General features: G+C 35.6%; 1 protein-coding gene across 2 annotated transcripts in view; it reads right to left on the reverse strand.

Moving 5' to 3' along the window:
* The window catches only part of ADGRA1 (adhesion G protein-coupled receptor A1), a 165,152-nt gene that overhangs the window by 34,860 nt on the left and 103,529 nt on the right, over nucleotides 1–26,763 (reverse strand). Inside the window, exons 1-5 of one of the 2 annotated variants that reach the window (XM_018069203.2) lie at nucleotides 17,035–17,060; nucleotides 16,573–16,780; nucleotides 15,428–15,636; nucleotides 6,480–6,607; nucleotides 5,462–5,585 (exon numbers count right to left, since the gene is read on the reverse strand). In XM_018069203.2, coding sequence (XP_017924692.1) covers nucleotides 5,462–5,585; nucleotides 6,480–6,607; nucleotides 15,428–15,636; nucleotides 16,573–16,780; nucleotides 17,035–17,055 — 690 coding nt within the window. In that variant the 5' untranslated portion in view covers nucleotides 17,056–17,060. Of the gene's footprint in view, nucleotides 1–5,461; nucleotides 5,586–6,479; nucleotides 6,608–15,427; nucleotides 15,637–16,572; nucleotides 16,781–17,034; nucleotides 17,061–26,763 lie in introns of those variants that run through there. The other variant, XM_018069202.2, reaches the window with a different exon arrangement.

Below are 26,763 nucleotides of genomic sequence, written 5' to 3' on the forward strand. Positions count from 1 at the left end.
CACACCTAATATTGAAAACTCAGTGTTTCAAAGTAGTAGGCTTTGCTCTCTACCCCATGTCCCCATACTGACATCAGTAATGTTACAGAGATGTATTTTCCTCACTGTTGTGCTTAGGGACTGTGACTGCAAGCTCTTTTGTCCCATTCAGTGGGACCACCTTTTTCTACCTCTTTTAAACTAGGAAGACATCTGAACTCTATGCTATAAAGACATGTAATGGAAGGGAAGGACAAGGCTCAATAGAAAGGGGAACAGAACAAATGTGGCTTTGTTCAATAAACTCTTACTTAACTCTGTTAGCAAATGGAAACCTGCATGAAAGGCCCAGGGTAAAAATTTACCTATGTGTATCTTGTGACTGGATTTGTGCCTCTGTAAAGTTTGAGGCAAATAAATATATATAAATTTAAGAGGAAAGTAAATATATACAAATATATACAAATTGCCACACCCAAGTGGCAACTTAAAACTATTTCTGCTATTAGTAGAACTTTTGTATTTTAAATTATAATTATATAATTACAATTATAAAATTGTGTGAAAAAGGTCGAGTTTTCCACACAGAACAAAGGATTATGACTGTAAACGTTAAAGTGGTGACCCTTATTTATAAGAGGGTTTTCCACTGACAGTCCAAATGGTACAGAAAAAACTGTCAGGACATATGCATTGAAAGACAGCATTGCACCTAAAGCTCTTTAATGACCACAGTTATAAGGTGAAAATTTTCTTGTTTGCTTGGATTCAGTTTTTCACATCCTGTGTTCTTAGAACACTTATCTTTGGGAATAAGCACCAGCCTTTTGAATAGAAGATTATGCTTTTCTGCAGTAAGAAGATGCAGTCTATTTGTGCTACTTCAAGAAATTTCAGTACCTTAGAGGTAACTTAAGTTCCACATGATGCCGTTACCATGGTAAAGACCAGAACACACATTTATGCAAAGCATTTGGGCACAAAAAGCTCCCTTGATCAGCTTGAACTTGCACACAAATTTCTTTGTTTTCCCCAAGTTTTTAATTCAGTTTCTTTTCTTTTTTTTTCCAGTTGTAGTCATATTTCAGATAAGACTGTACTTCTTTAGCCAGTTCTATTTAAAGAAGGATACGAATATTCACTGACATTCTGATTAAACTATTAATCCTACAATGAAAGTGATTCTTTTCAGTGAGATGAAGGGATTCAGGAATTTCTCTGCAGTCTGTAACACCACTGGATGTGAACTTTTCATGATCTTTAACATTTAGCATTAGAAAAACCCCCATGCTCTCTTCACAGGTAGAAAATTTAACGCAAGAAGTTGAACTTTCTGAGTTGAACTTGTAGGCAACTGGCTAGTATGGAATGGGCTTTGCCTTTCTTGTTGAAGATTTACTACCTTACAGAAAGGAATTCACAAGCAGCTTCACATTTGGCATTTATCAGGGAGAAGGGAGATCTGAGCTGTGCCAAAGTTTACATGGAAACTTTTATTTTAAAAAACATATAGGAGGTTCTTTGAGATGTGACTGAAGTGATCATGCCACTCACTGACTGGCCACTAGGATAAAAAATTAAGATCCTTTCTTGCTCCCTAACTTTTCTGCCTCCTGAATCTTGTGCCCATAAGCCTGTTCTTCATGCCACAACATGCTGAACTGATGATTTCATTCCCTAGCATCCATAACCTCATGGTTTTCATGCTTTCCTGGAAAGTAGGGACCATGCATGAAATTGAAATCTTTGTCTGAGAACTGATGCCTCCCACACACAGGGAGTGATCCAGCTACATTCTCCTTTCTCTCCCATTCCTTACATAAAAGGAGTAATCTTCCTTCTGCCATTTGAAAGAAAGCAATATGAGATCCTAACTGTGGAAGATGGAAGGGGATGACTATGTCATCCACTAGCTGGCTCAAACACCTTTCTGGTAGTGTACTGGCTCTGATTAATCCCATCTAGCTGCTCCTAAGACAACTTTTGATTTGCATGAAAGACTTTGCCATAAATTCAAGACACTGGATTCTACAACACCAGTCAAGATTCAGTGACACCCAGAATCAGATTCACGGGTAATCTAAACAGTTTGTAGATTCATTCACACAGGAGAGGTATGAAGGTGCAATGAACTCTTCTAGACCAGTACTCTAGCATCAGTTTTCCTTATAAATCATAGACTGCATAGCACATATGCAAGTGAAACATCTATACAAAATCTCATGAAATATATATGTAGGTTTAAAAGGGAATTTTAGATTTTTAGATTCCATATAAAAATAAATATCTGACCACCTCTGAAAAGACATTTTTTTTCGTTTGATTATTTCACCTTCAAGGGGATTTGAAGGTTCTTTCAGCTATCAGAGAAAATGGGTCCATTTCCATAGCATTAATTTCTGATGCTTAAAACTAGCCTGGAACTATTCATATAGAGGCAGAAGGCAATCCAAATGAAGCTATTTTAGAACCATCCTTTTTGGTTAATTTTGAAGGATAAAAGTTAACTCAGTCTATTATTTCACTTGGGTAAGGATGCAGCAGTGAAATTTGTGTGAAAGTTTTAGGGATAATTACAATAAGAAAGGTGGTGGTTCACTGGTTTTGATACAACATTTCAGTGATTAGGACAAAAAATTACTCGCACTTGGAATCTTTCTGTATGCACTCAGGAAACAAAAGGTGGAAATTACATTGCTGCAGGGTAAAGCTGTTATTTGAATTTTAGCAAATTGAAAGGTGTAGTAGTATGGCAACACTGAAAGTGTTACACCTGCAGTATAACTAATATTTTAGCGCTGCTTGAAGCAGTAACATTTTCACAAATATATTTTAAACCCCAATATCAGGTTATTTTCCAGAACTGAGTTAAAAAAAAAAAGGGAGAAAGAGACAAATCTTAGACTTAAGGGACACAGAAGCCCAAGCCGGCTACATAATATACATTTCATTGGCTGAATGATTTAAAGAATTGTTGTATTCCATACATAGGAGAGGAGGAGTGCTGTCCACCCCATAAACACTTATGCAAGCTGTGGGGAATGTTCAAATACATAAGCGCCTCAGGAAACTATTAGTGTCTCTCCCTGACTCCTGACTCCCTTACTCCTAGCTTTGGCACCCTGAACATTAATTCACGGAACAATTGTCTCAGGGTTATCACAGAAGGACACAGGCACTGGTGTCGGGGTTGACAGAGAACCTGTCAGCAGCCTGGCATTTAGTGATGAGGAATGTAAGCAACTCTAAGGAAATATTTACTGTAATGCCGGATGGAACAAACATAATGCAGCCCAGACCAAAGGTCACCAATCAAAATGTGCATAATATCACCAATGACAGTGTGCACAGTGTCCTCAGGTCACCAGTGACAGTAAGCACAGTGTCTTCTGTGTCTCCAATGGAAATACGTACTGTGTTTTATGCTTGAGACTTTTGACCAATTGTGTTGTGGCACGATAGCATACAAAGAGTATAAAAGAAACACTTGAGAGCAATAAACAGCTTCCTGATCACCTTACACCTGGACTGCGTCTGATATCTGTGTCGCTTTGGCCGTTCCGACTTCAGCAGCGACACACTGGGACTCACAGAATTGTGAAAAACTTGCTGTCAGAAAGCAAGAAAGGATCTGTGGTGGGGTACAGTGTTCTGGGAGTGAATATTTGTTCAACCTCTGTTACCAGCTAGAGGAGTCTTGTCTTAGATGATCTTTGTGGGTCCCTTCCAACCCAGCATGTTATGTGATTCTGTGACTGTTTGAACTATTTCATCCATTAGCCCTATCTAATTACATCAGACAGACAACTTCTACCAGGAAACAAAGGACAGCCTGCATCTTGTGTGACCTGTATATTTTTTGTCTTTTAACTACTGATGATATTGTCTGTTAATGTAGCATGTTGTCAGGTAAATAATTAACTTTAGGAAACTGGTTAGAAGACATATAGGAATGAATCAATTCAGTTTCTGTAAGTGTGCATGTTTCTCAGCAGCTCAGGATCTGGCGCTATACCATAGCAAGAGACAGATGTCACTGATAAGGTATTTTATGAAGATACCCCTGTAGTTTATGTATTACTTGTAACAGACTATTAATAACACATTTATCTCAATCAATTTTTCATTATAGCTGTTAATACCAGATTGTTACCATGCAATCTGCAAAGTAAATAATCAGACAACAGCAGCAACAGATGGTCATTTGTGATCATGTAATTACATGGCCATGGCTGCCCTACAAACTAATCTGCTACCCTCACTTGCAAACTGCAGATAAAGACAATGGTAAGTGATATTTCAATTTACTAGAACTTACAGATTAATTATGACACAACACATTAGGTATTGTGAGATATTTATCTTAAAATAATCTAGTGGATAACTGTGTTATTAAATGAATAGCATGTAATACACATAGGTAGACTTCACACTTATAAATGTTACAGTGCTTACAGATCTACATGTGATGTTTACTGATGGTCATACACAAGTATACACAAAAGGCTTGCAAAGCATTGCACTGAAAACTAGACTGATAACTCTTACCATAATTATGCAAATTTTGCAGTGATTCTGCTGTTATCTGGTGACACTGGCTATTTACACCCATTCCAAAGAACCAGATTAGTGACAGGAAAAATACCTGGGAGAATGTTGGCTAAAAGAAATGCTTTATTACAGCAAATACCAACCACATTCATGAGACCTGGAGCACTTCTATAAAATCCAAGAGAAGAAATATTTAAGATAAACAAATTGGAACGATCCCTCATCAGGCATTACGGAAGATAACTAAAATTACTTTCTTTACACATTGTACAGACTCAAACTCTATATTCAGGGCAGCTAAAGCCAGTCCTCTCTGTGCATCTCACAACACTATTGCCCCAAAATGGCTGAAGCAGGAGATGTGAAACAGTCCAGCAGTGCAAACAGGGGCCCATATATCACAAGTATACTGGTCTGCTTTGTTTCCTTAGCTCAAGTTGTAAATAAAAGACATCCATACTATAAACATTAAGCTGCCCAAGTGTATATTTAGAGATCACCCAGTGAAGCCAGGGCCTCCCTTGGGGAAATGGTATGCGTATTATAGTGAAGCATTAACCTTAGTCCCACACATCCAATCCAAAACACAAGAAGGACTGACATATTTTGAATTCATATTTTTCAGCTATTCTACACAGCAGAGAAATAATAAAATTTTCATGGCTTTTTAAAAAAAACAACCCATCACCAAGGAATTCTGAGCTTCAGAGACATTAATGCATTGGTCACCCTCTTACAGAAACTCAGGTGACAACCAAACACTGAACACTCCCAGTGCTGGCCTTTAAATGATATACTTACAATGATTTATTTTGAAAAGCTTAAGATCCAGGAACAATATACAAAAAGAAGGAGAACTATCAATATTATGGTGAAAATTCAGTTGCAAGTTTCAATTCTCTAAGTAAGAATTACTAAGACAGATACTTACAGCTTGACATATAATTGGATATTTAATGCGATTGATTCCACCAGCAAAAACAGCAAATGTAAGAGCAGTATGGAAGCAAAAGTTGAGAAGCATATGCCATCCTTTTCTACTTATTCGGATTGTGCTGTTGAAAAAAATCACATTTTAAAATTAAAAAACCAACATATCTATCATGAAAATTACTATTTGGAAAAAATATTTAATTTGATAGAATTAAATTCTCTGATTCTTGAATATCTACATAGCAGTCTACCTACAGGACACAGCCTGACTTATACAGCCTTGAAATAAATGGTAAAAAGGTAAGGTTAATGGTAAAAACTGTAAAAGTCTGCTGATTTAAAGTTTCCTCCACCAAATCAAGCATTTAAAGTAGAGTACTAAAAGCAAAAGGCTTATTGCATAGCTTCAGATATGCAGAACTTTAACAAGACCTCTCTAAAGTATTAAATGGAAGATGAAGATCAGAAGATATTGCATTAAGTTCACTTAATTAATATTTAGCAGCTTCTACAGCACAATACATTCCTACTCTTTTAAATTGCTAATGGTCTTTAACAAGAGGTATGTAGTTAAAATGGCATTTATATAAATTTTTCACAGAAAGGAAAACACAAGCTTTCTAAAACTAAAATTTAAAAGACAAAGAGAATTTCTTTTATCCAATGAGAGTTACCAGTTTTCCAACCAAACCTGGTCTTTGAAGCCAGTGTAGTTGGCCAAAGTCTGATCAACTGGAAGTTGTCAGAAAGCAACTTCATAGTGATCATGGTTTTATATTGAAATGTCAAGTTAGAAATCTTAGGAAAAGTGTGCAGAAGGATACAGCTTGGGAAAAGCTTAGGAAAGGTTGACATAACCTTTGCTTTGATTTCTCTGGTGTAAACCACATTGCTACCATTACTATCCAACAGTAATTCAGAACATTTTAATTTATATTTACAGCAGGGGTTAAAAAATCGAAGTACTCAGAATATTGCTGACCATTTAACACAAGTGTTTAAAACAGAATTCTTACCTGTGATGGACAATGTAGGTGATAATGGAAGCAAACAGGCACAACAACATAACTGCAGTACACGCATAAACCACAGGGTGCAGAAACTCCCCTGGGTACTGGGGGAAAGACAGCACTGTCTTAAAATCCTATGGAGAAAGCAAAATGATTTAACATTGTCAGGCATGTGTGAAACTGAGACTTCATTTCAATATGTCCTGTCATTTCTAGCTGTTCCCTTTCAAGGGCAGGAAAAAAAAAGATGAACTTTTAATGTAGATACAGTTCATGAATTTACAATAACATCAGTCTGCTCTTTCCTCATCTGCATACACTTTGCCAGACAGAAATTAACCTTTTTGTACAAGCAGACATATCCTAATTAAAAAAAAAAGGTCTGAAAAAACACACAGAATATTACATTTTCCTGGCATTAGCAATGTGTGTTCCTTCCGATAACATGAACTTTATGTGTGTATTTTACTAGGATATAAAGTACAAAATATCAAATTACCATTGAGGTCTCTAAATGGCATATACGTGGCTGCAGAAGAAGCATTCAAAGAAAAAAAAGCCCTGAGAATACGCTCAAAATATAAACTGACTTGTTCCTGTATTCAAATAAATTCCCAGCTGATACACCTCCTCTGACCCAGTGACCTTCACACTTAGTTGCAAATACTCTACTCCCTATAGCAATTCAAAAACAGTTGGTACAGCCATATTAACAGCAGAATAAAGATCCATGCATTCCTTTTGGACATGTTAGTGCCTACTGATACAAATAATGATAAAACATAACAAAAAACTATCAATATCTTTGTAAAATTAACGTTATCAAATTCCCATTCTAAATTACTAGATCACACAAATAAGAAATAACAGAAGAGCTAAGTCTGGAAGTGTGATGGATTGAAAGCAAAGGGAACACATTACATAAAACAGGATGTCTTAAGATTACCTGAATGAAAGCAAACATCAGGGGCTCACTGTAATACATCAAGCCACACCTGTTTGTGGCACTACATTCCTACAAACGAATACTAAAAATTATACACATAAACTATCACCTGAGTGCAAACAAAGTGTCATATACATGCCAGTCCCCATGTGCAGTGGTACTAACTCTGCACACAAAAATAAATATACATCCCAGCACCAGAAAAAGCTAAAATCTGAAAAAGTACTGACTGTGACAATCCAGAAAACTCTAACACTGAAAATACTGGCATACATTTAAAAGACTTTTTTCTTATTTGTCAATTTTGGGTTCCCCCAGAAGATTCAACACATTATTTTCCAGAGGTGAAACCTCTCCTCAGGAAACTAGGACTGTAATACTAATACCTCTTCCTAATTGCATTTGCATGCAGAGAGTTGATTTCTAGCACCATTATTTATGTATATGAACTTGTCCATGCACAAGCAACTAATGTTCATGAGTGTATGCAGTTATTAAATCTGGGGAAAGGAACCATTCCATTTACCTTCCAAAATGATCCTCACAAGTAACAGATGCCTTAGTAGTTATTATTTTTCTTCATTACTAGCTTTAAAGTTCCTTAGATTGATTGTACCAGTTTCTCCAGATGCATATGAATGTCAGTTCTAAACAGAGCAGCTTACAACATATAAAGGATCATCAAAATGAACAAATAATTTATTAACAGGATGACATCTATATGTTACTATGTCCCATTTCTCTCCAGGTACTTCCTCAGCTTCAGCTGAATCTACTCTGTCATCACCTGTCTCTCATGTAAGTCCTCTCTCAGCCCACCCAGTTCACCAAGACCCAAAGTGAAAAGTGGAGTCCCTTCTCACAGAGGTACTCAGCTTATGCTGTCTCATCTAGAGATGTCTGTGTTGTTACTCTTCCCTCAACCACAAATGGAATAGAAGAGGAAAAGAACTACATCTTTTGATGTATTAGCTTTTTAATGTGACAGATCTACTCTCTTAAGGCTTCCTCTTGATTTTATTTTTTTTCAGGATATACTAAATTTACAGATTTCAAATAATTCTTTAAAAGTCTACTGGTTCAGAGTGGTCACTGAATGTCCACTTAAGAACCTTTTTTGATCATCTTTTCTCCTATGTTTTTATTTGCATCCTCTCCTCATTAATTCTTTTATAGAATGAGTTTCTTGAGATAGACTAGTATTTACCAGAAATGTTCAATACAATTTTGGCTCATATTACTGGAGTGATAATGCAGAAATACTCTGCTGAAAATAATAAAACATCTACTTCTAGCTCATATTCCTACAACTGTATTTTAGTATACCAATAGTACACTTTGCCATAATTTTAGGTACACACTGCATTTCTGTGCATTCAGAAATCTGTTACTGTAACTATACGGTAGTAACAGTGCAGCTATTATAAAGAACTAAATATATTAGATATTTCTGAAAAAAACACACTGAAAAGTAAAGTTGTGAAAAAGGAAGCCCAGTGAAGCTACACATTTATGTAGCAACAAATGAAAGCAATTTTACTTGAATAGCATCCTTCAGCATACTAAAGAACCAGTTTTTAATAGTTTAAATGCAAGGTTCAACCTATCACTATGTTTGAACATCAGTATAAAAGCAAATGCCATCTGTCCTACAGGAATACAACCATTTTGCCTGCAGAAGAATGAAGAACAATCAGTATCTTAAAGCTAATTCCATTTTAAAATTTGATTTAAAAAATTATCTCTAGTCTAGTCTTTTACAGTAAATAAGTGGTAAAACTTTTGAATGTGATAATGGATTAGTGCCAATGTGGAATATCCTTTTTAAGAGTTTTGTACATTGAAAACTGATTTCATTATAGATATATAATAAATTTATCTTGTCTGCTCTTTGATGATAATTAAACCTTATTGATCTGTCAACCTCCCTCAAGTAATCTTCTGGGGAAGACAACATGCAGAAAACAAGCATTTTTTTAATGCAATACGCAAAGCAGCATAATGGTATATTGCATTTTAAAAAGTTGGGTTTGATTTTATTTCCTAGTGGGGATTCAAATGATGATGATACTGAAAAATGGCAGGAATTAGCTAGAGGAAAATGAATACATACAAGACTTTGACCATTATGAACTGGTGTCTACAACTACAAATATTGTCTAATGAGAATTTGTCATTCATTCACCCTTATAAGAAGGTGTGAAACTGGCTTCTTTCAGCTGTAAATGCCATCACAGTATATAAAGCACAAGAGAAATCAGTAAAGGAAATTAGTGACACAAAAGAATTCTTATCAGCTACTTCATCCAACAATCACAATTATAAAAATATCAGAGTGCAAATGGAACTGTTTCACTTTAAACTGATGCTTCATTCCAAAGATCGGCTGAAACAGAGACATCTATTCTGTTCAGTTAAAATTCAACATGTACAAAGAGGTATAGACAGATTACATACTAAAGGCAGCCCTGAGACATCTCATGGCAGATGTTGAGAAAGTTGAGAGAAAGAAACAGCAAACCAATACTATGTATTTGGTACTTTCAAGCAAATCACAGCTGCTAAAAGGAATCCAGTTTGTGATATAAATTGTTGCAATCCATCTATTTATATTGGAAAATTAAACATTTCTTTTTAATATATTGCCTGTAATAGTATGATATTAGAAAGTATAGTCTAACTGGTTTCTGTGTTTGAAGCAGGACACCTAAAACTCTAGGAGTAATATCCAAGCACCACAGAGACTTAGAAACACAACTGATTTGAACAATCAGTTCTGGTCAGATTTAAATTTCTATTTGTATTTAGATTCTGACTACTCAAAAAAAACCCCCAAAACAAACCAAGGCAGAGGTGAGCACTTGTGGACATATTATCAAGAGTGCATGCAGCAGACTGAGGGAAGTGATTATTCCCTTCTGTTCACCACTTGTGAGCCCAAATCTCAACTGCTGTGTCCAGTTTTGGGCACTTCAGCACAAGAAAGACATTGATGAATTGGAAGGAGCTCAGTAGAAGCCACCCAGACAAGATGTCTCAAGACCGAGATTCCAGGTCTTTAATTTACATCTCCCAAGAGTTGGCACATTTTACTGAGCTTTATAGTCTGAATCCCTTTACCCTCTGGCTGAAGCTGCACCATGAGGAATACAAGATCCATTAGGCCAATAGAGAGGAAAAACAAACAGAAAGAAAGAGCTGGAGCCAAAGGCTTGATTTGTGATAAAATCATCACATTTTGAAGGACTCAAGCCTGGATTTTTGACCCCAGTACCAAACTGATTTATGCATTTTACAGAGCAAATAATACATATTATTAAGTGCAATTTAATAAAATGTAGATGTAACCCAAGGAGAAAGGAATAAAAGTCAGATATTGCTCATAACAGTAATTCCAAGGATTTGTGCAAAAGTTTGACACATTCAGGAATATTCTTAAAAAAAGCAACCTTTTCTGGGAAGCTGGAATCAATACTGTCCATATGGACTAAGCATTCTCTTATGAGAATGAGCATTACATGAGCAGTACATGCCAGTTGAGGACTCAGGTGAGGAGTATGTGCCTTATTGCTAGGCCACCGAACAACAGCAGAGCTTAGAAATCCAGCTCTTCACTCTGTAGAGGAATCTAATTCCAGTAAATCTGGCAGTTCCCACTACTCCAAATGTTAATTTTGCATGTAACTTTCTGGATCATTTTCATAGTCTTTGGTGCTTAAATTCTGCTAAGGTCTATTCTGTAGGTGTTTAAACAAAAAAAAATTGAAAGGTTCATTCTTATACCTCTCATTATAAGCAGGTTGATTTTTCAAAGTACAGAACCATGTTTCCACAGCCTGTTATGAGAAAACCCTGTGTCTTCTACGGGGAAAATGTCAAATATTGTAATTATGTCAACCTTCTAAATGACATCTCTGTAATACTTCCCAGACTCATGAATTAATTTCTCAAAAGACTTAGACAGGCTGATTAATTTAAAGAAGATCTGAAACATGGAACTTTAGAAGACTGTTTTCAAAACTGAACTTTGTGAATAGGCTTAAGAAATACTGCAGTTGTCTCTAGTCACACTGAAAATATTGAAAAAGTAGTTTTTGTGGTACTGTGATCCTACCAAGGCTTAAAAGATTCAGGGAATGCTTGCAAAACAAGAGGAGAAAAATCCTGTAACTCTTACTGTGATCCATTCTAGTATCTTGCCTCTCTTCAATTTTTCATTCACGCAGTTTCCCAAGTTTTGCCTCCAGAACAGTTTCAAATATACTCTGTCAGCCCAGTCTTCTCAGGCTGAATTATCTCACATAAGCATCCGCTGAATGTATTCTACTTTTGCAAATAATTATTCCTTACACTCACAAACCAACACCAAAAATCCAACAAAACCCACACCTATGTTGGTTGGAATAATGAGACACATTGTGACAAAACAGGAAAGGAGTTGTTTACGATTTTATGTTAATTTAACCTATTTTTAGGATTACAATTAAAAGTGCTAAAAATATTTATTAATCCATTTTATGTTAATTGGAAAGTATCATACTTAGATTTCAGAATTTTACTTGTGTTTATTTGGCAGATTTGAGGAAGTTACTATTGACAAAGCAGTCTAAGAGGGAAAAGGAAATGCTGTATATAATTACACTAATATCCATCCCTATTGAATTTCTGTTCTGTTCTAAGAAAAATGAAAGGAAGAACAGAGGACAATATAAGCCAAAACATATTTAGCAAATTTTGAAATTCAATGTTGCTGTTGGATATTTTTATTATCTCCTGAAGAGTTTTTACTCAGATATGCAGGTCTCTAGATCAGTCATAACATAAACACATTGTCCTGAAAAATTAAAATATCGATATACAGCTCTGTTCACACAAGAGCAAAAATATATAGTATTTATAAAACAAATATTTGTATTAGATATACCAAAGCTTCAAAGTATATAAGTTCATAATTTTACTCTAAAATAGAAAATCATACTGCAGAGTTCAGGACCCTAGAGGGCTTTGGCCATCTCTGAAAGAAACTAGAGTGTAACTATGTCTCTTCCTCCTATAGATAACAGAAGAAAAAAAAATAGGGGACTAGTCTAAACACGCTGTATATGAAGAGAAAGGCAGGAATATAACTGGAGAGTTAGTTCACAGTAGTTTACTCTCACCCCTAGGACATACTACCCAAAAGCTGCTCAGAAAAAGATAATGCTGTATTACGTCTGACTATTATTTTACTTCTATTTGCTTGCCCAACCCAGAGCAAAGTGAAAGTGTGAGGCCACATGATGGAAGGAGCTTGTACCAACCCAACCCAACCCAACTTTCCAACCCAACCTCCAAACTATACTCTTTCTCTCACTGACATCACTTGAACAAATGTCACAGAGAGAAATCAAATGGCTCTGTGAATCCTCTCAGTTGAAGTATGCTCATGCTTATTAATTATCAATCGTTGATAAATCCTTGATTGATGCCTTTCTAAAAAAGGACTCTACAAAACCTTAATTTTAACCCCTGTGTGGTACATAGGCATAAACAACTTTTATAAAAGCAGTTTAGGAAATTTTGTCTTACTATTTAAAAAATGACAAATCAGAAAATGTGCTGTACTAGCTAAAAAATGGACAGTTGGATTAACTGAGGCTTCTGTTTCATCTTACTCCACTGCAGGATATTCTGATGGTAATGTAAAGCCTTATTGCTGCTTTTCAGTTAACAGACACTACTTCAGTTCTCTGCTATTACCCCAAACCATAATAATCAATTATGAATTTTTATTGTTTAATAGATACATTTATCATGATATTGTAGCTAATTTCATTGGATACATACCAGATACTAGCTATTTTGAATTTGCTAACGTTTTGTTAGTATTTTAAAAATATATTAGGCACTTAGGCAGGAATTAAGAAGATACACACAGGCACTTTATACTGTTCATATTATAAGTTAACAGCTATGCACAACAATGAAATATTTTTCATTTCTGGTATGAGAATTGATCTGCCCAGAAAAGCCTAGTATCTCTCAAATAAAACAATCCTTGACTTTATGCCACAAAACAGGGATTAAGAAATAACACTTGAATGAAAATGGTTGCACATAATGCAGCTACAAAAGTTTTCCAATAACTGTTCAGAAAGACAACTCCTGGAAAATATATTTGCATGTGCGTGCATTTTTATATATATATTTTAAAATTACCTAAGTCATCGTTTTTCTTAAAAGTGACTGTGAAACATGAGCTAAGAAACATATCACACTGTTTGCTGCCATAGCAATTGCAAAGCAAGGGCGAGTCTAAGATTCTACTTTCTTGTCTTGCACAAGTAAAAATGGAAGATGCGTACATGAAAAAAAAGCAAAGTTGAATTATTATATCAAAATAAACACAAGACCTAAACCTGAATTACGTACCAGATACAAAAGCTGCAGTAAAAAGTGCCCCAGTTGCCTTTACGGTTGTAGAAAAACCCATCTCCTACATCTTCTCAGAGATAAATGAGCTTTACAAACTAAAAATTACTTGTAGCCCTTGTGGCAGTATTCAATTTTTCAAACCAAAAGACACTATAGAATTGGATGCTTGCAAACAGTAGTTTCACATTAGTAACTACTCAAAGTTTAAGAACAAGCTGAACTCAAGCACTTGAAGGAGGAGGAAGCCATTTTGGGTGTGGCACCTGCAAAGTCAACAGGTGCTTTCTTTAATGAATTTAGAAAAGCATCCTCAAAGCACAATTATGTTTCACATTCTGGGAAACAAGTGGATGGGGGAAAAAAGGGAACTCATAGAAGCTGTAGAAAATGAGGCATATTTGATGTCGTCAAATTGGAGGAACAGCTCTTAAATTCTGAACAGTTCTGGAGTGTGTGAAAAAACGTCCAAGTAAGTCTCAGGGAAATCAGTTCTTACAAAGTGGACGATAATATCTGCATTTAACTCGTGGGTGCCACAGCTTTGTGCTATGATTGGCTGCCATCTGGGCTCCATCTGACAGCAGCAGATTGGTATTCTCTGCACACGTCCTCACAATTCCTGTCGCCTGTGTTTGCTGTCCCTTACACATACACACAATACATTATTTACTCAACTATAAACATTTCTGTAATGTACACAAGCAGCATCTACAGTGCAATCATGCATCAGCATTCAGAATCAATCTAGTATAAATAGTACACATCTGTCTAATCTTTTTACAACTGGTTCATAATAAATATTTTTAGTGCAAACATTTTCTCATCTATATGTTGTTAGAAACCTTTCAATTTTTTGTTTGCTTTCTCTTATTTCCTGAATAATAACAGGTTATTAGTGCATGCATAATATTTTTGCTTTCATGAAGGTAACTTTCTGCTAAGCAGGTTAGTTAAATAACTGCAATGGGAACTGTAAGTGTGACTGAGAACAGAGAAAAGAAGGCTGATGTGTTAGCACTGCACAGGAATATTTTTCCTCACAAACAGCAATTTCATAAGTAGGCTATCAGAATTGGTGTACAAACTAAAACTCCTACAGAATCAAGAAGGACAGCACTGTCCTTACTTAAAAGAGCAGAAGATGTTACTCCTCTCCATTTATTAAATGATTCAACATTGCGGTATGCCTGCAACTAATTAGTATGATCAACACAGTGCAGGGCAGGAACAAAAGCAGACCAGCCTCTGAGATGTGCTGATGTAAAAGCACACAGGAGTATACATTTTTAAACCCTGTCCTATAATTCATAACCATTACATACTAATCATTCCTTGATGGAACTTTTATTTTTACGACTGAATCTAATGTCATTTCTGATTAGGCCTGTCTCAGGATATTAAAACTGACCACCGAGGTATTCCCTTACTAGCAGTTAAATAACTTACTTTGTTTTAGACTGTCTTATACTAACCATTATGAAACCCCAGAAGGTTAGCTACTGACAAGTAAGAACGGAACATAAAAAGAACATATATGTACAGCAAAATAGAGAGAGAGAAAAATATAGGTATATTTGCTAAGTCATATACTTACCATTAGCACTGCAAAGTTACTGAAGTGCGTACTCTGAATGGTGGTAATATTGCCTGCAGAGCTAATTATGTGGCACCCTTCTCCCCACCAGCCTCCATGTCCATCTAGAAGGTCAAAATCCCAGAAGGCTGCAATGGGGTCTATACCCCGTGCAAAGTGCCTCAATCCTATAGTGAGAGGGCTGGTGAGGTTTCCAAAACTGCACCCATCTGTAAAAGCAACAAACTGAATCAGAGAGATGGACTGGAAAACCCTTTAGTGATGAATGCTGTGTAAAGAGATCAGATACACTAAACTACAGGGAAAAAAGCCATAGACATATAATCTTCATGGTCAAAATCAAAGGTAGTGCTCATATCAGAAAAGTTTGAAATAGTATAAATAAATCTGAACATTTCAGTTCCATAATGTGTCCAAATGATCTAATCATCCATCACAAAGCAGATCTTTCTTATCATTTCAGATTCTTCAGTTATGACCAGTGTTACACTATTGCCCATGTAGCTACAGAAACAGCTCAGTTTCATGGTATGATTAATAGCTGAGACAATTCTGCACTTTCAAAGTCACATTTAAACAGTTAAAATGTTAATAGAAATGAGAGCACTACTCAGGATTAAGTAAAATCAGAGAAATTGCCTGGGTGAATAATTAATCAAAATAATTACTCAGTAGCACATACAATATATCTTATTTAGACAAAAGTCTGTAACAACACCTGTTTTACATCCATCGTATCAGAAAGTATACTGCTGAGTATTGATAAATGCAACAGGGCACTACTCCCACTCCAAAAGCCTTATTGCTATCAGTGCCTGGGATACTAACACTGCAATTTTCATTGTAAAGAGTAAAATAAGGCTCCTTCCGATAGCATCCTGCTTTAAGCAGCAAGCATCTCGAACAACACTGTCAACAAACAGCAGTCCAGAAATTGCATTTTAACCATAGCACAAGTGCATTCCTTTATTTGCAGGACAATCTGAATGAAATCGTGCAGATAGGAACAATTGCAAACATCGTACTAAAGACAGAGACTGTTTGCAGCCTCTCAGCCCACTGTATACTCTACCCCTCTATTCTCTACATAATCAAGTACACCGCAGCTTTTAGATTAAAGAAAATAATGCATAACAGCTTCTCACCTATTTTAGCAAAAACAGCTGGTGTGGCAACCGTCCTACGTTTCCCATCGTCTGCAAGATTTGATGAGTTTCCTGTGCTAGGAAAGAGTTTTCCATTCCGAAAGACAATAAACTGCAGCTTGCAAGTGGAGTTATCAACAGATTGCCAGGCTGAAGACGGAGAGAAGACAGACTGTGGCAAATGAACTGAAGCTACTGCTACAGCATTCTGTACAATGAGAAAAAAAAAGAAACATTTAAAATGCAAATCACAACAGGGTTGCTTTCATGATGTTTTAAACTCCTGTACAAGAAATGTATGCTGCCTTTCTTTTCCAACAGACTGGAAGCAACCAAAGAAGCACGAGCTGTAACCATGGGAATAGGATTGGTACAGTGCATATTAAAACGGAAAAGGTTTTGATTGAATGTGAGAGTCTATATGGTCAAGCTCCCTGCTGCAGAGGTGAGAATGGTTCTTACCGTGCCTGCTAGAGGGTCCATCAACGCTGCAGATCTGATTTAAAGAGACAACCTCTACCAGGTTTTCTCCTTCACTTAAAATAGAATCGGACAACTTACATTAAAACATTTCTCTGAAAGGGTACTTAAAAAGTATAAAAATAATTTTATTATTAAAAAAAATTACATCTGCAGAGAACTGCAAGTCTAGTAAACACCACATTTTATGAATATGTTTTTCTTGCTTCCTATAAGGAAAATCAGTTAACTATGTTTTAGTAATGCAGGATTAAAAAATATTACAAACGTTAATATAAAAAAAGAAAACGAGACAGCACTGGGAGAAAATGAATGAAGACTGTCAGATCACTATAATGGCTTTGAGTCGTGAGAGTGTTATACATCCTTTTACAAGCAGATAATTCCCTTACAGCAGAGCTATAAAATCCACTAAACATTGTGTTCTGAGGACCTCACTCATCAAGTATTTTTTTTCTGACAAAGTAGCAAACTAATCATTACAGACTAAGATATTTACAAGGAATAAGAAATGATGAGCAATGGGAAAATAAACAGGGAGTCTGTCCTAAGCCTTGAAGTGAAAAGTGTATGTATTTAAAAACAAACAAACTACAAAATGTTCTAATTTGCATTTCCCCCAAGGGCAGAGTATGGCTCTGTGCACATAATTTACATAGATTATCACAGTTTACTCATAGCACATGTGCACTACCTCTTTCCAAAGTAAAACAATAATCTTCACAATCATATAAACAAACATGACATTAATATACATCTATGTGCTGGGAGAAATATATATGAGAGATAAAAGGTACAACACAGATCAGCAAACTAAAATGAATATGAGAAGCATCTACTGACCACACAATAAATATGGGAGAAAAGCATGAGCAGTCTGTGATGTCATTCAGATGCTTAAATAAAGAGATAAAGACTTCTGTACAATTTTCTTGTATATGTGCATATACATGTATCTTTTGGGAATATTTTCCAATTTTAACAATAAAAATGCCAAAAAATAATTTTCTACATAAGTATTTAATCTAGGTGATGCTGCCTACTGAAAACACTCAGGAAAAAAAAAGCAAACAGCAACAAAACATTTCTACTTTAGATTTTTTAAATTACTGTGAAGGCTTTAATTGGAATCAACTGAGCTAAACATCAAGCACTCATCCTTAGATTGTTTCCACTGTTTAATTCACTAAAGCTGTTATAATAGGCTTTATCTCATGCTTCTGAAAAAGACATATTTTACTCTATGATATCCTAAAGTATCTGCATATGCTGAACCTCTGATGAAACCATTTGGCCATAAAAGTATTATCAATAACTATGCACAGCATTTTTTAGAAGTGTCATTTTTCAAACCCCAGGCCACTGTTGAGAACTTACCTGGAGAGGTACAGAAGTGTAAGAGAAGTTACAGTGTGATTAACTTTATATTTATACTGGATTTTTATTATTATTCTGTACTGGAAAAAGCAATAACAATGATATATTAAATTACACTAATAAGTCATTATACATAAAAAGAGAAAGATAGAAGCATATGAATAAGCTTATGATAATGAAACCAACAGCTAAAGGCACTGGGTTAAGCAACAGTATGCTATGACTTGACAAAAGCAGTCCTAAACAAACCAGAGAAAACTACAGGTTTATAGCACTTTTGCTAAGAGGGGGAATCATCTAATTTATTGTGATTCTCTAATTTCTTCTCCATTAGGACTTACTGATACTAGTAGGAAAAAGTAATGGTGTAGACAGAGCTCGTCTGTGGTACTGACAAGGTGCAGAGAAGAGGCTGCACACACCTGAAGCACAGGTACCTGATGTGCAGGTCTGAAGGCAGGTCACACAGCTGGGGAAAGACCAAGGTGGTATCCACCCCTCACCTCCTCACCACTGCCCTGTCTCTGCCCACAAAGAGATCCTTCACTGCACAGCATGAAAGGAAGGAACCTGATCATGGTGCCCCAAATGTTACCCACAGGTTACAGCTTTGCACCACAGGGGCAAAGTCGAATGCAGCAAAGAAAAGCTGCACACAGCCTACAAATGGAATTAGTGTGGACTGGTTGCACTGCTCGGGCTGACTGAGCAAATCTCAAACATGCAGCAACATCAAATTATTTACTCGACAAAAGGACACATTTATAGAAAACGCTTTCCTGATTAGGCTTCAGGAGAGTGTTTTTCCCTAGTTATCTCTTTAAAATGTACCAAGAATATGAATACTCATAACATAAACTATTTAATAAACTTTGCCAAATAGTGCCTACAGTCACTTCCTGGAATGCAATTTTATTGTGAATACTGCCCTGTGTATACCTGTTATTTCAATTTCTTTTGAGTGCAGGCAGTCTGGTGGGGTGAAGGGCAAAGGGACTGGGCTATTCTTTGACTGGAAAAATGTACTTATAAAGTCAAACTACTCATTGCACGTCAAATATATACTTCACGCAGAAATTTCACAAAATTAAACATCCAACTGTCTGCTACAGCAACATGCCTGCCAACAAGATCATGTGCTTGGATATTAATACACAGTGAGAGGGCCCACATATTCACAATGCTGTTTAAAAATATGAATAAATATTTGTGAACATATTTTTTATCTAAGATGTGTGAGAATTTTCAATAGTATTACTCATTATTCACAAGAGAGAGATAACCTGAACATTTAGGCAATCCCTGTTATTGTGGATGGATGGAGCCTGACTGGAGGTTCAGTTTTGGATTCTGTTAATCTTATGTGTGGAGATGAATATGTCAGTTCTCCACTCTTGCCTAAGTTTCCCTCTCACTTGGTGAAATAAAAATGATGGTATTTATTTTGCTCTGCAAGATGCTCCAGGAGTTCAGAGATGAAACACAATTTGGGTACAGGTATTATTAAAACCAATGACAGCAACATCAAATTTTGAGTCAATGACTGTGTTTCAGGAGCTTCAAAATCCACATAACTCATCTCATTTTAAATTTTTTTATTTGGGCAACATATTGCCACATCACATAAGAACTAACATTTCTGAGCATGCTAGTGGCAGCATCTCAGAAAGCTGCTGCACCTTTGAGAGGGGAGAAAGAGCAATAGAGACACAATCATCATAGGAGATGTAGCTTTACAATGACATAGGCCAGCACTGGCATCTCATATTTTCCCTGGAAAAGCTTAGAGTTTGTGTCAGCAATTCACTAGTCAGGATTTAGACATTCTGTGAGTGTTTTCCAAACAGAATGTCAATAATCCTGTCATGACTCCATTTCACTTTTAGTCCTATTAACTGGATTGTACTGGCATTGATTAGAAATCCTGAACATAGTGCAGATTCTTCTAAGGAGTATTTTCCTGCTGAAAAATGCCAGTGTTTTAAAATGAAAGCTATCCACAGACATCCACCCATTTGCACATAAATATGATAGCAATGCTGCAAATTTCAAACCCTCTCAGATATCTTCCATGTCATCTGCCCAGATATTTGAAAATCTGCTGTATGACCTGCAGCCGTGGAAAGAGGGCTTATCAGCTCTAAACCAGCTCTGAGGATTTTCTGGGAGGGCTCCTAGGACTCCTTGCTTCTAAAAGACTTCTTGGAAGCTGATCAACTTTCCAAAAAGGCAAATGAAAGGGTGCTTTAAACTCTGAATCATAATTTGAATAGTACAGTTTTATAAGTACTTCTGAAGTTTCATTTTTTGTGTCCATTTCAGAGCTGTTTTTGTCTGTGTGTGGAATTTTTCAAAATATCTGAGGCACCAAAACAGCACAAACAAATTCAACTGGATTCTAAAAGTTTTAAATTTGAATGGAAAATCTCATCCTAAAGAGGAAATGGTCCTCAGGATATTGAGAGCTACAGACTCTTGGCATTCTTGTAGCTCATGCATGTGTGTCCCTTACTAAAAATGTTTTAAGGGAAAACCGAAAGATTTAAAGTGAAGTTTTTCCACAGGCAATTTTATTCTGGTAGCAGTCCATTCCTTATAATTAATGCTAGCATTTACAAGGAGTTTTTAAGTGTTTAGGAAAGACAGCCTCTTGCCTTAGGTGCCTTTGTGATATGTTGGCCTTTCTACATCATAATTCCTTTAAAAGACCTGCTCCCATTTGCAGCATTGCTTTCCCATTACTATATTCTACTTGTCTGAAATTTAGCATGATATTCAGAGACCATACTCATAAAAAAATTATTATCAAGAAACATACTTTGTAACCACTGTGGAATGACATAAATCAAATTATTTTCAGTAGCTCTTCCTTGTGTATGCTTTGATACTAGACTGATATTGAGTTTGGGCACAGTATTTCTCTTTGATATAAAATACATTTCATAGGAAACTATCCAATTTTGAGTCCTCAGAGCAGTCATAAGGTATATTTTTCCAGTCAGCAATTTCCTTAACTTAAAAACCAGTATCTAAACAACAAGTCAGAGGGGAAAAAAAAAAGAAGTAAATGAATTCACCTGAACATCTGGCAGAGAACTGGAAAAGCACCTCAACTGTTTCCAGATTTTAAAGAATCTGACAAGGTGCTGTATGGATTCAGATGCAAGACACCATATATTAGATTATTAAAGATACAAAGGTGTTGCCAAAATAGGCATAAGCTATATAAAGTTACTGTAGCAGTAAAAAAAAGTAAAAACTAAGCTCTATGGGTAATAGCCTATATTATTAAATATGGGTTGACTGAGTTAACAGTGTGGTCATCGTAATAAAACCAAGCAAATAAATTATTTATGCATATACAATAGATTTTATTTAGTCCCTCAAATAAGACAGCAGATCCTTAGAAGCAATTGAAGATTTCAGTTTGGGGTTTATGTTAAAAGTTTAGTGGTTAACACAATAAAAAAAGGGCAAAATTGTTTTTTCAGCTGTCTTTGCTGGTAGGTATTTGACCAACACTTCTCTGGAATTATCTTAGCACAAGATACATGAGACAAGGACAGGCACTTGGCCCAGCACTATGAGGCTTTAGCTAGTCTGTACATGAGTTCTGATCTGTTTTTCTGGTATGAAAAGTATCAACAAAAAAGGCTAAAAAATTTTTACCATCTAGGAAAATACCAAATAAAGGTTCTGTAAAAAGAATGGAAACAATGCTAGTTGGAATATGCCTTTAACAAGATAAACAATTTGCCTGGTTCTAAAAGAGATCGGATTGCCTTTTTTTTTTTTTTAATGGGATGACGCCAAGCAAGGAAAGTAGTAGTTCCCCAGTCATGTTAACTTATCTGCTTAATCTTGTTCCTAATTTGTCATGGTTTAACTATCCTTTTTAGAATGCTGTTAAAACACAAGTCTGGACAGGCTCGGGGATGACTAGGAAGTGAAAAAGCAGAATTTATATAGATTCCCAGGGAGAAATGAAGCAATACCTCCAAAAATGCAACATAAAATCACCTGGCTATTGAGATGAAATTGCTAAGCATGTTGTGATTATTATGTGATAAAGTCATTATGCAGTAATGCCGCAGTCCACATCCATCTCAATATCTGGAAAACTAAATACAGAGTCCAAGATATCTTTGTTCCAGCCAGGCATAAAAGCTGGTTTAATGCACAGTGAAAATATGGAATCAAAACCAAATATAGGTAAATCATATAAAAAGTTTAAAACAATGTCTAAAGTTCTCACTAATTAATAATAAGTTTTCTAGAGTCATGCTATAGAAATGTTAGATTTAGCAAACAGCACAGAAATTTTAGAAAAGATGTAATATAAAATTATCTGGAAAACCTGATTATCAGCAACTCTTTTCTAATAAAAGTAAAAAATGAAAGTAACCTCCACATTAGGATTTTATATTTCATATTTGAAAATCTGGAAAACTCAGGAAATTAACTGATAAAAGTTAATGGGACGTACCAGATCAAGAATGGATAAGCAGATCAAAAAGGACAATGAGTAAAATCAGGAGGACTACAAAAAGGGAGAAACAAAATAGTATTTTAAGTTTCAATAGCATTTAAGTTCTTCAGATCTACATTAAAAAGACAAGGAAAGAAGTAGAGCTGCCCTGTAGAAAGAATCAGGTAATACATTTTTTATTTAACCTCAATGAAAGTGTTGATGTTTACATGGAGACAGTGTTACAATCAATATTGAGAAGAATGTAAACATTACCATAAATGTCAAAGCAAATTCAGTAAGAGCTGAATATTGTCATACAAATCTTTGACAGAACTGACACATAAAATCAAAGGACAACTGCAATTTCATTTTTTTTTTAGGGGGATGGATGTCTACAAAGTTGGTCATAAAGCAAAAACGACTGCTCTGTAAAATGACCTGCAGTAAGGATGAATGAGTGAACAAGTTTGGCATGTAGATAATAGTATAGACTTATGCACAAATGAATAACTTTACTGCACAGTTTTCAACATCACTCACAGCTGCTGCTGCCATATTGGTCTCCTCCCATGTCTAAAGACAGGCTGTTTTTAAAGAGTTTGAAAGAGTTGACTAGTAAATGGCATGAAAAATATGGTGTCCTGGCACTTTTATATGAACCACCCAGAGTTGCTTCTGCATTCATTTGTTAGTCCTCCAAACCATAGGTCAGCATTTAGGACTTCATAATTCATGCGTTCATGAAAATGTGGTAAGAAAATGTAATAATTTTGTTCTAAGAAAATGAAAATATGCACAAATCTACATGCAACAACTGACCTGGTTATCTGCAATTGTAAGAGAAAAAGAGACAAAAAAAAAAAGAGATTGAAGAAAAAGAACACAAAAGGAAACAGTGTAGGTTTACCAATGGTAAATAATGCCAGACCCAAATGATAGTTCTCCTCTATAACTATTTTTCTAGACAAGACAATACAATTCACCCCTAATTTCTTCTGAGACATCATGGATTAGTAACAATTAGTTCCAGGTGAAAAAGGAACAAGCTACGACTGATAATACAATTATTTACTTTGAAAGGGGAAGACAAGCTGGAGTGAATATATGTGAAGTTTCTATGAAAATCAGCTTAAAGACTCCCAATTTTTATTTTCTGACCTTGAAACAAAGAGGAATTTCATCTAAGACAACGTTCAAAATCATGTTTTACATCTTTATAATAAGATTGTCTATTATAAGCTGGTGAAACAGATCACTTTGGAAAGCAACAGCCAAGGAAAAGGACGTGAAAGCACTGGTTGATCACAGGATGACTCAGAGCCACTATGATTTAACAATTAAAGAAGAAGACAAATACAGTCCAGAACATACAAGATGACTCATTTCCATGGAAATATTCTGATTTTAAAGGTCTAATTAGAAAGATATTACATGACTTTGATCAACTAGGCTGAGGAAAAATCAGTCCAGAACAGAACGGGTGTAAGAGACGGTTAATAGCATCGTTAGAACGAATAATTTGTTTCACAAGTGCAGAGTAAAAGAGTTTAGCTTTGTTAGCCTGACAAAATGAAAGAAGATGCTGTGCCTGTTGTCTTTAAAAAAAGCAGAGACATCTAAAGTAATGTAAGCAAATAGCCAGCATGAGTACAAGGACAAATAGGGCATTAGTCAAGAGCAAAAATGCAGACTTAAAAGTATGCAAATGTTTCCTAGAGTTTATAACAGAGAGGACAGGATAGTTTTCAGGCACTATGGACACACAAACATTTACCTATTCTTGAGAGGGTATTCGAAAGCTTTATGACAGAATTACATCATGCAGTTAAAAAAGTTTTATTTCTCCATTTTAAAAGAAGTGTCTAAAATTCCTTTTAAGAACTCAAGAATTTCCTGATTAAAGGAATTTTTGAACTTTCTACTTCTACTTACATCACCAGTATATAGTTAATATAACTACTATATATAAATATAGTGAGTTAACTCTCACTAAGAAGAAAAAGAGTTGAAAAACCTATAGTGTCATGGTAGATTCAAATGCAATGATAAAATTGAGCATGGACATTGTATTATCTGTTTGAGAAATAAATTTTTTGAAAACATGTTGGACACGTAAGAGCTGCAGGCAACAAACTTGAAAACTGGGCCACTTATTTAATGTAGATACCTGTTTTAGAAAGTTTAGAATTAATGTCTAAAAATAAAACAAATAAACACAGATCTCAGAGAGAAAAATAAAAAAATGAAGACAGACATATTTCTATTGCTTCTTACTATTTGTTCTTAAAATTGAAGAGATCTTCAGCACTAAACTTACAAAAGCTGTCTCCTATACTGTGTGATGGTCATGACAGCAATACTGGTCACAGGTAACTACTGACATCCACACGAACGCTCTTAAAATAGAATCAATAAAAATGGAATCACCCTAATCACTGCCCTACCACTCCTAAACAAGACTACCAGATCTACTATACCTGAAATAGAATATAAAATTAAGATCTCTTTAATTTGCAGTAGGATCAATAGTAGCACTACTGGGTAACCTCATGGCTCTGAATAAAAGGCAATAATAAAAGTCCTTTCATTACACTGTTGGGTCAGCTAGCAATCTCCTATACAATCAGGTTGCACCTATAGGGGCATAATATTTAACTGTGATGATGTGGTGACTTCAAAGAAAGACTTTGGAGCAACTTGAGTATCATTTTAAACAGGTGATTCTGCGAAAGCTTCAGAAAACACAGTGAATCTGCAGACAACCTCAAACATTATTGCCTCAGTAGATATAATGTAAGAAAAAGCATGAAGAACCACACTTGTAAATGACTTACCACTGACAATTTGTTAGTATATTTTTTGTGTATTTCAAAACTCCACATGAGCAATCCCAGTTTAAAATTTCCAAGTTTTACCATTTTATGGCAATGTACCTTTTGCCTAAATGTTGTCTACATAAAAAAACCCACTGTAAAGCACAACAGAAAGCAATAATGAGGGAACAACATTATATCAATCGGATATAAAACACAATATGATTTATTATAATGTTAATTATTAGGTTTTCCAGACAGCACTACATGACTGCTTCAATTTAGGGCTCCTTATTGCAAGTCAAGCAGAGTTTGCAATAGACTTGCCATAATGCAAAGAGTTATGCCAGAAAATGCATAAAATTCATCCTCCTAGGAACCCCTAAGGGTTCTTAAGGGTGGCTTTTGAGTTTTCAACTGGAATTTACTGAGTTTTTGGGGAAGATCCTTGAAGTCTTAAAGGATTTTGGACACACTCCAAAATTCACACTGTAACTTTCCGTTGTTTTTCTGTGGACCCCCAGAGACTCACTGCAGCTTCATTTTTAAAAAGGATGGCTTCTGGCAGTGTGCTCTACAGGAAGACTCACCCTATTAGGAGTTTGGTTCACTGGGCCCTTCAGGGATGCATTAGCTCCTAGAAATACTGCATTTTCCTCTGAGCAGCCTGCAATGAAGGAGTATTTTTCCTTTTTATTTAGAAGCTCAATTCATCTTCAGGCATTAAATATGCAAAATTTTTCTGGAAAGATGATAAGCATATTCAATTTTATTACATTGATGAGACTGTTGTTTTAGTAGTTGCAGATGCACTCAGAGGATGGGATGGACTTCCGCTAAACTGTTAGAATTTTAAAATATAAAGACACAAGAAATGATCGCATGAGCTATGTGGAACATTCAGCTACATAATTACAAAGCTATCATGGATCTTAGGAGGGGCATCATAATTATACAGAATACCTAACTAACCAAATGCCTTCTACAGCTGATTGACCACCAAATTCAAATATACATAAATATTAGCAGTTCAGAAAATGCAGTAGTGAA

This window comes from Manacus vitellinus, unplaced genomic scaffold (genome assembly GCF_001715985.3).
Source record: "Manacus vitellinus isolate BGI_N305 unplaced genomic scaffold, ASM171598v3 scaffold_15_pilon, whole genome shotgun sequence".
NCBI lineage: Eukaryota > Metazoa > Chordata > Aves > Passeriformes > Pipridae > Manacus > Manacus vitellinus.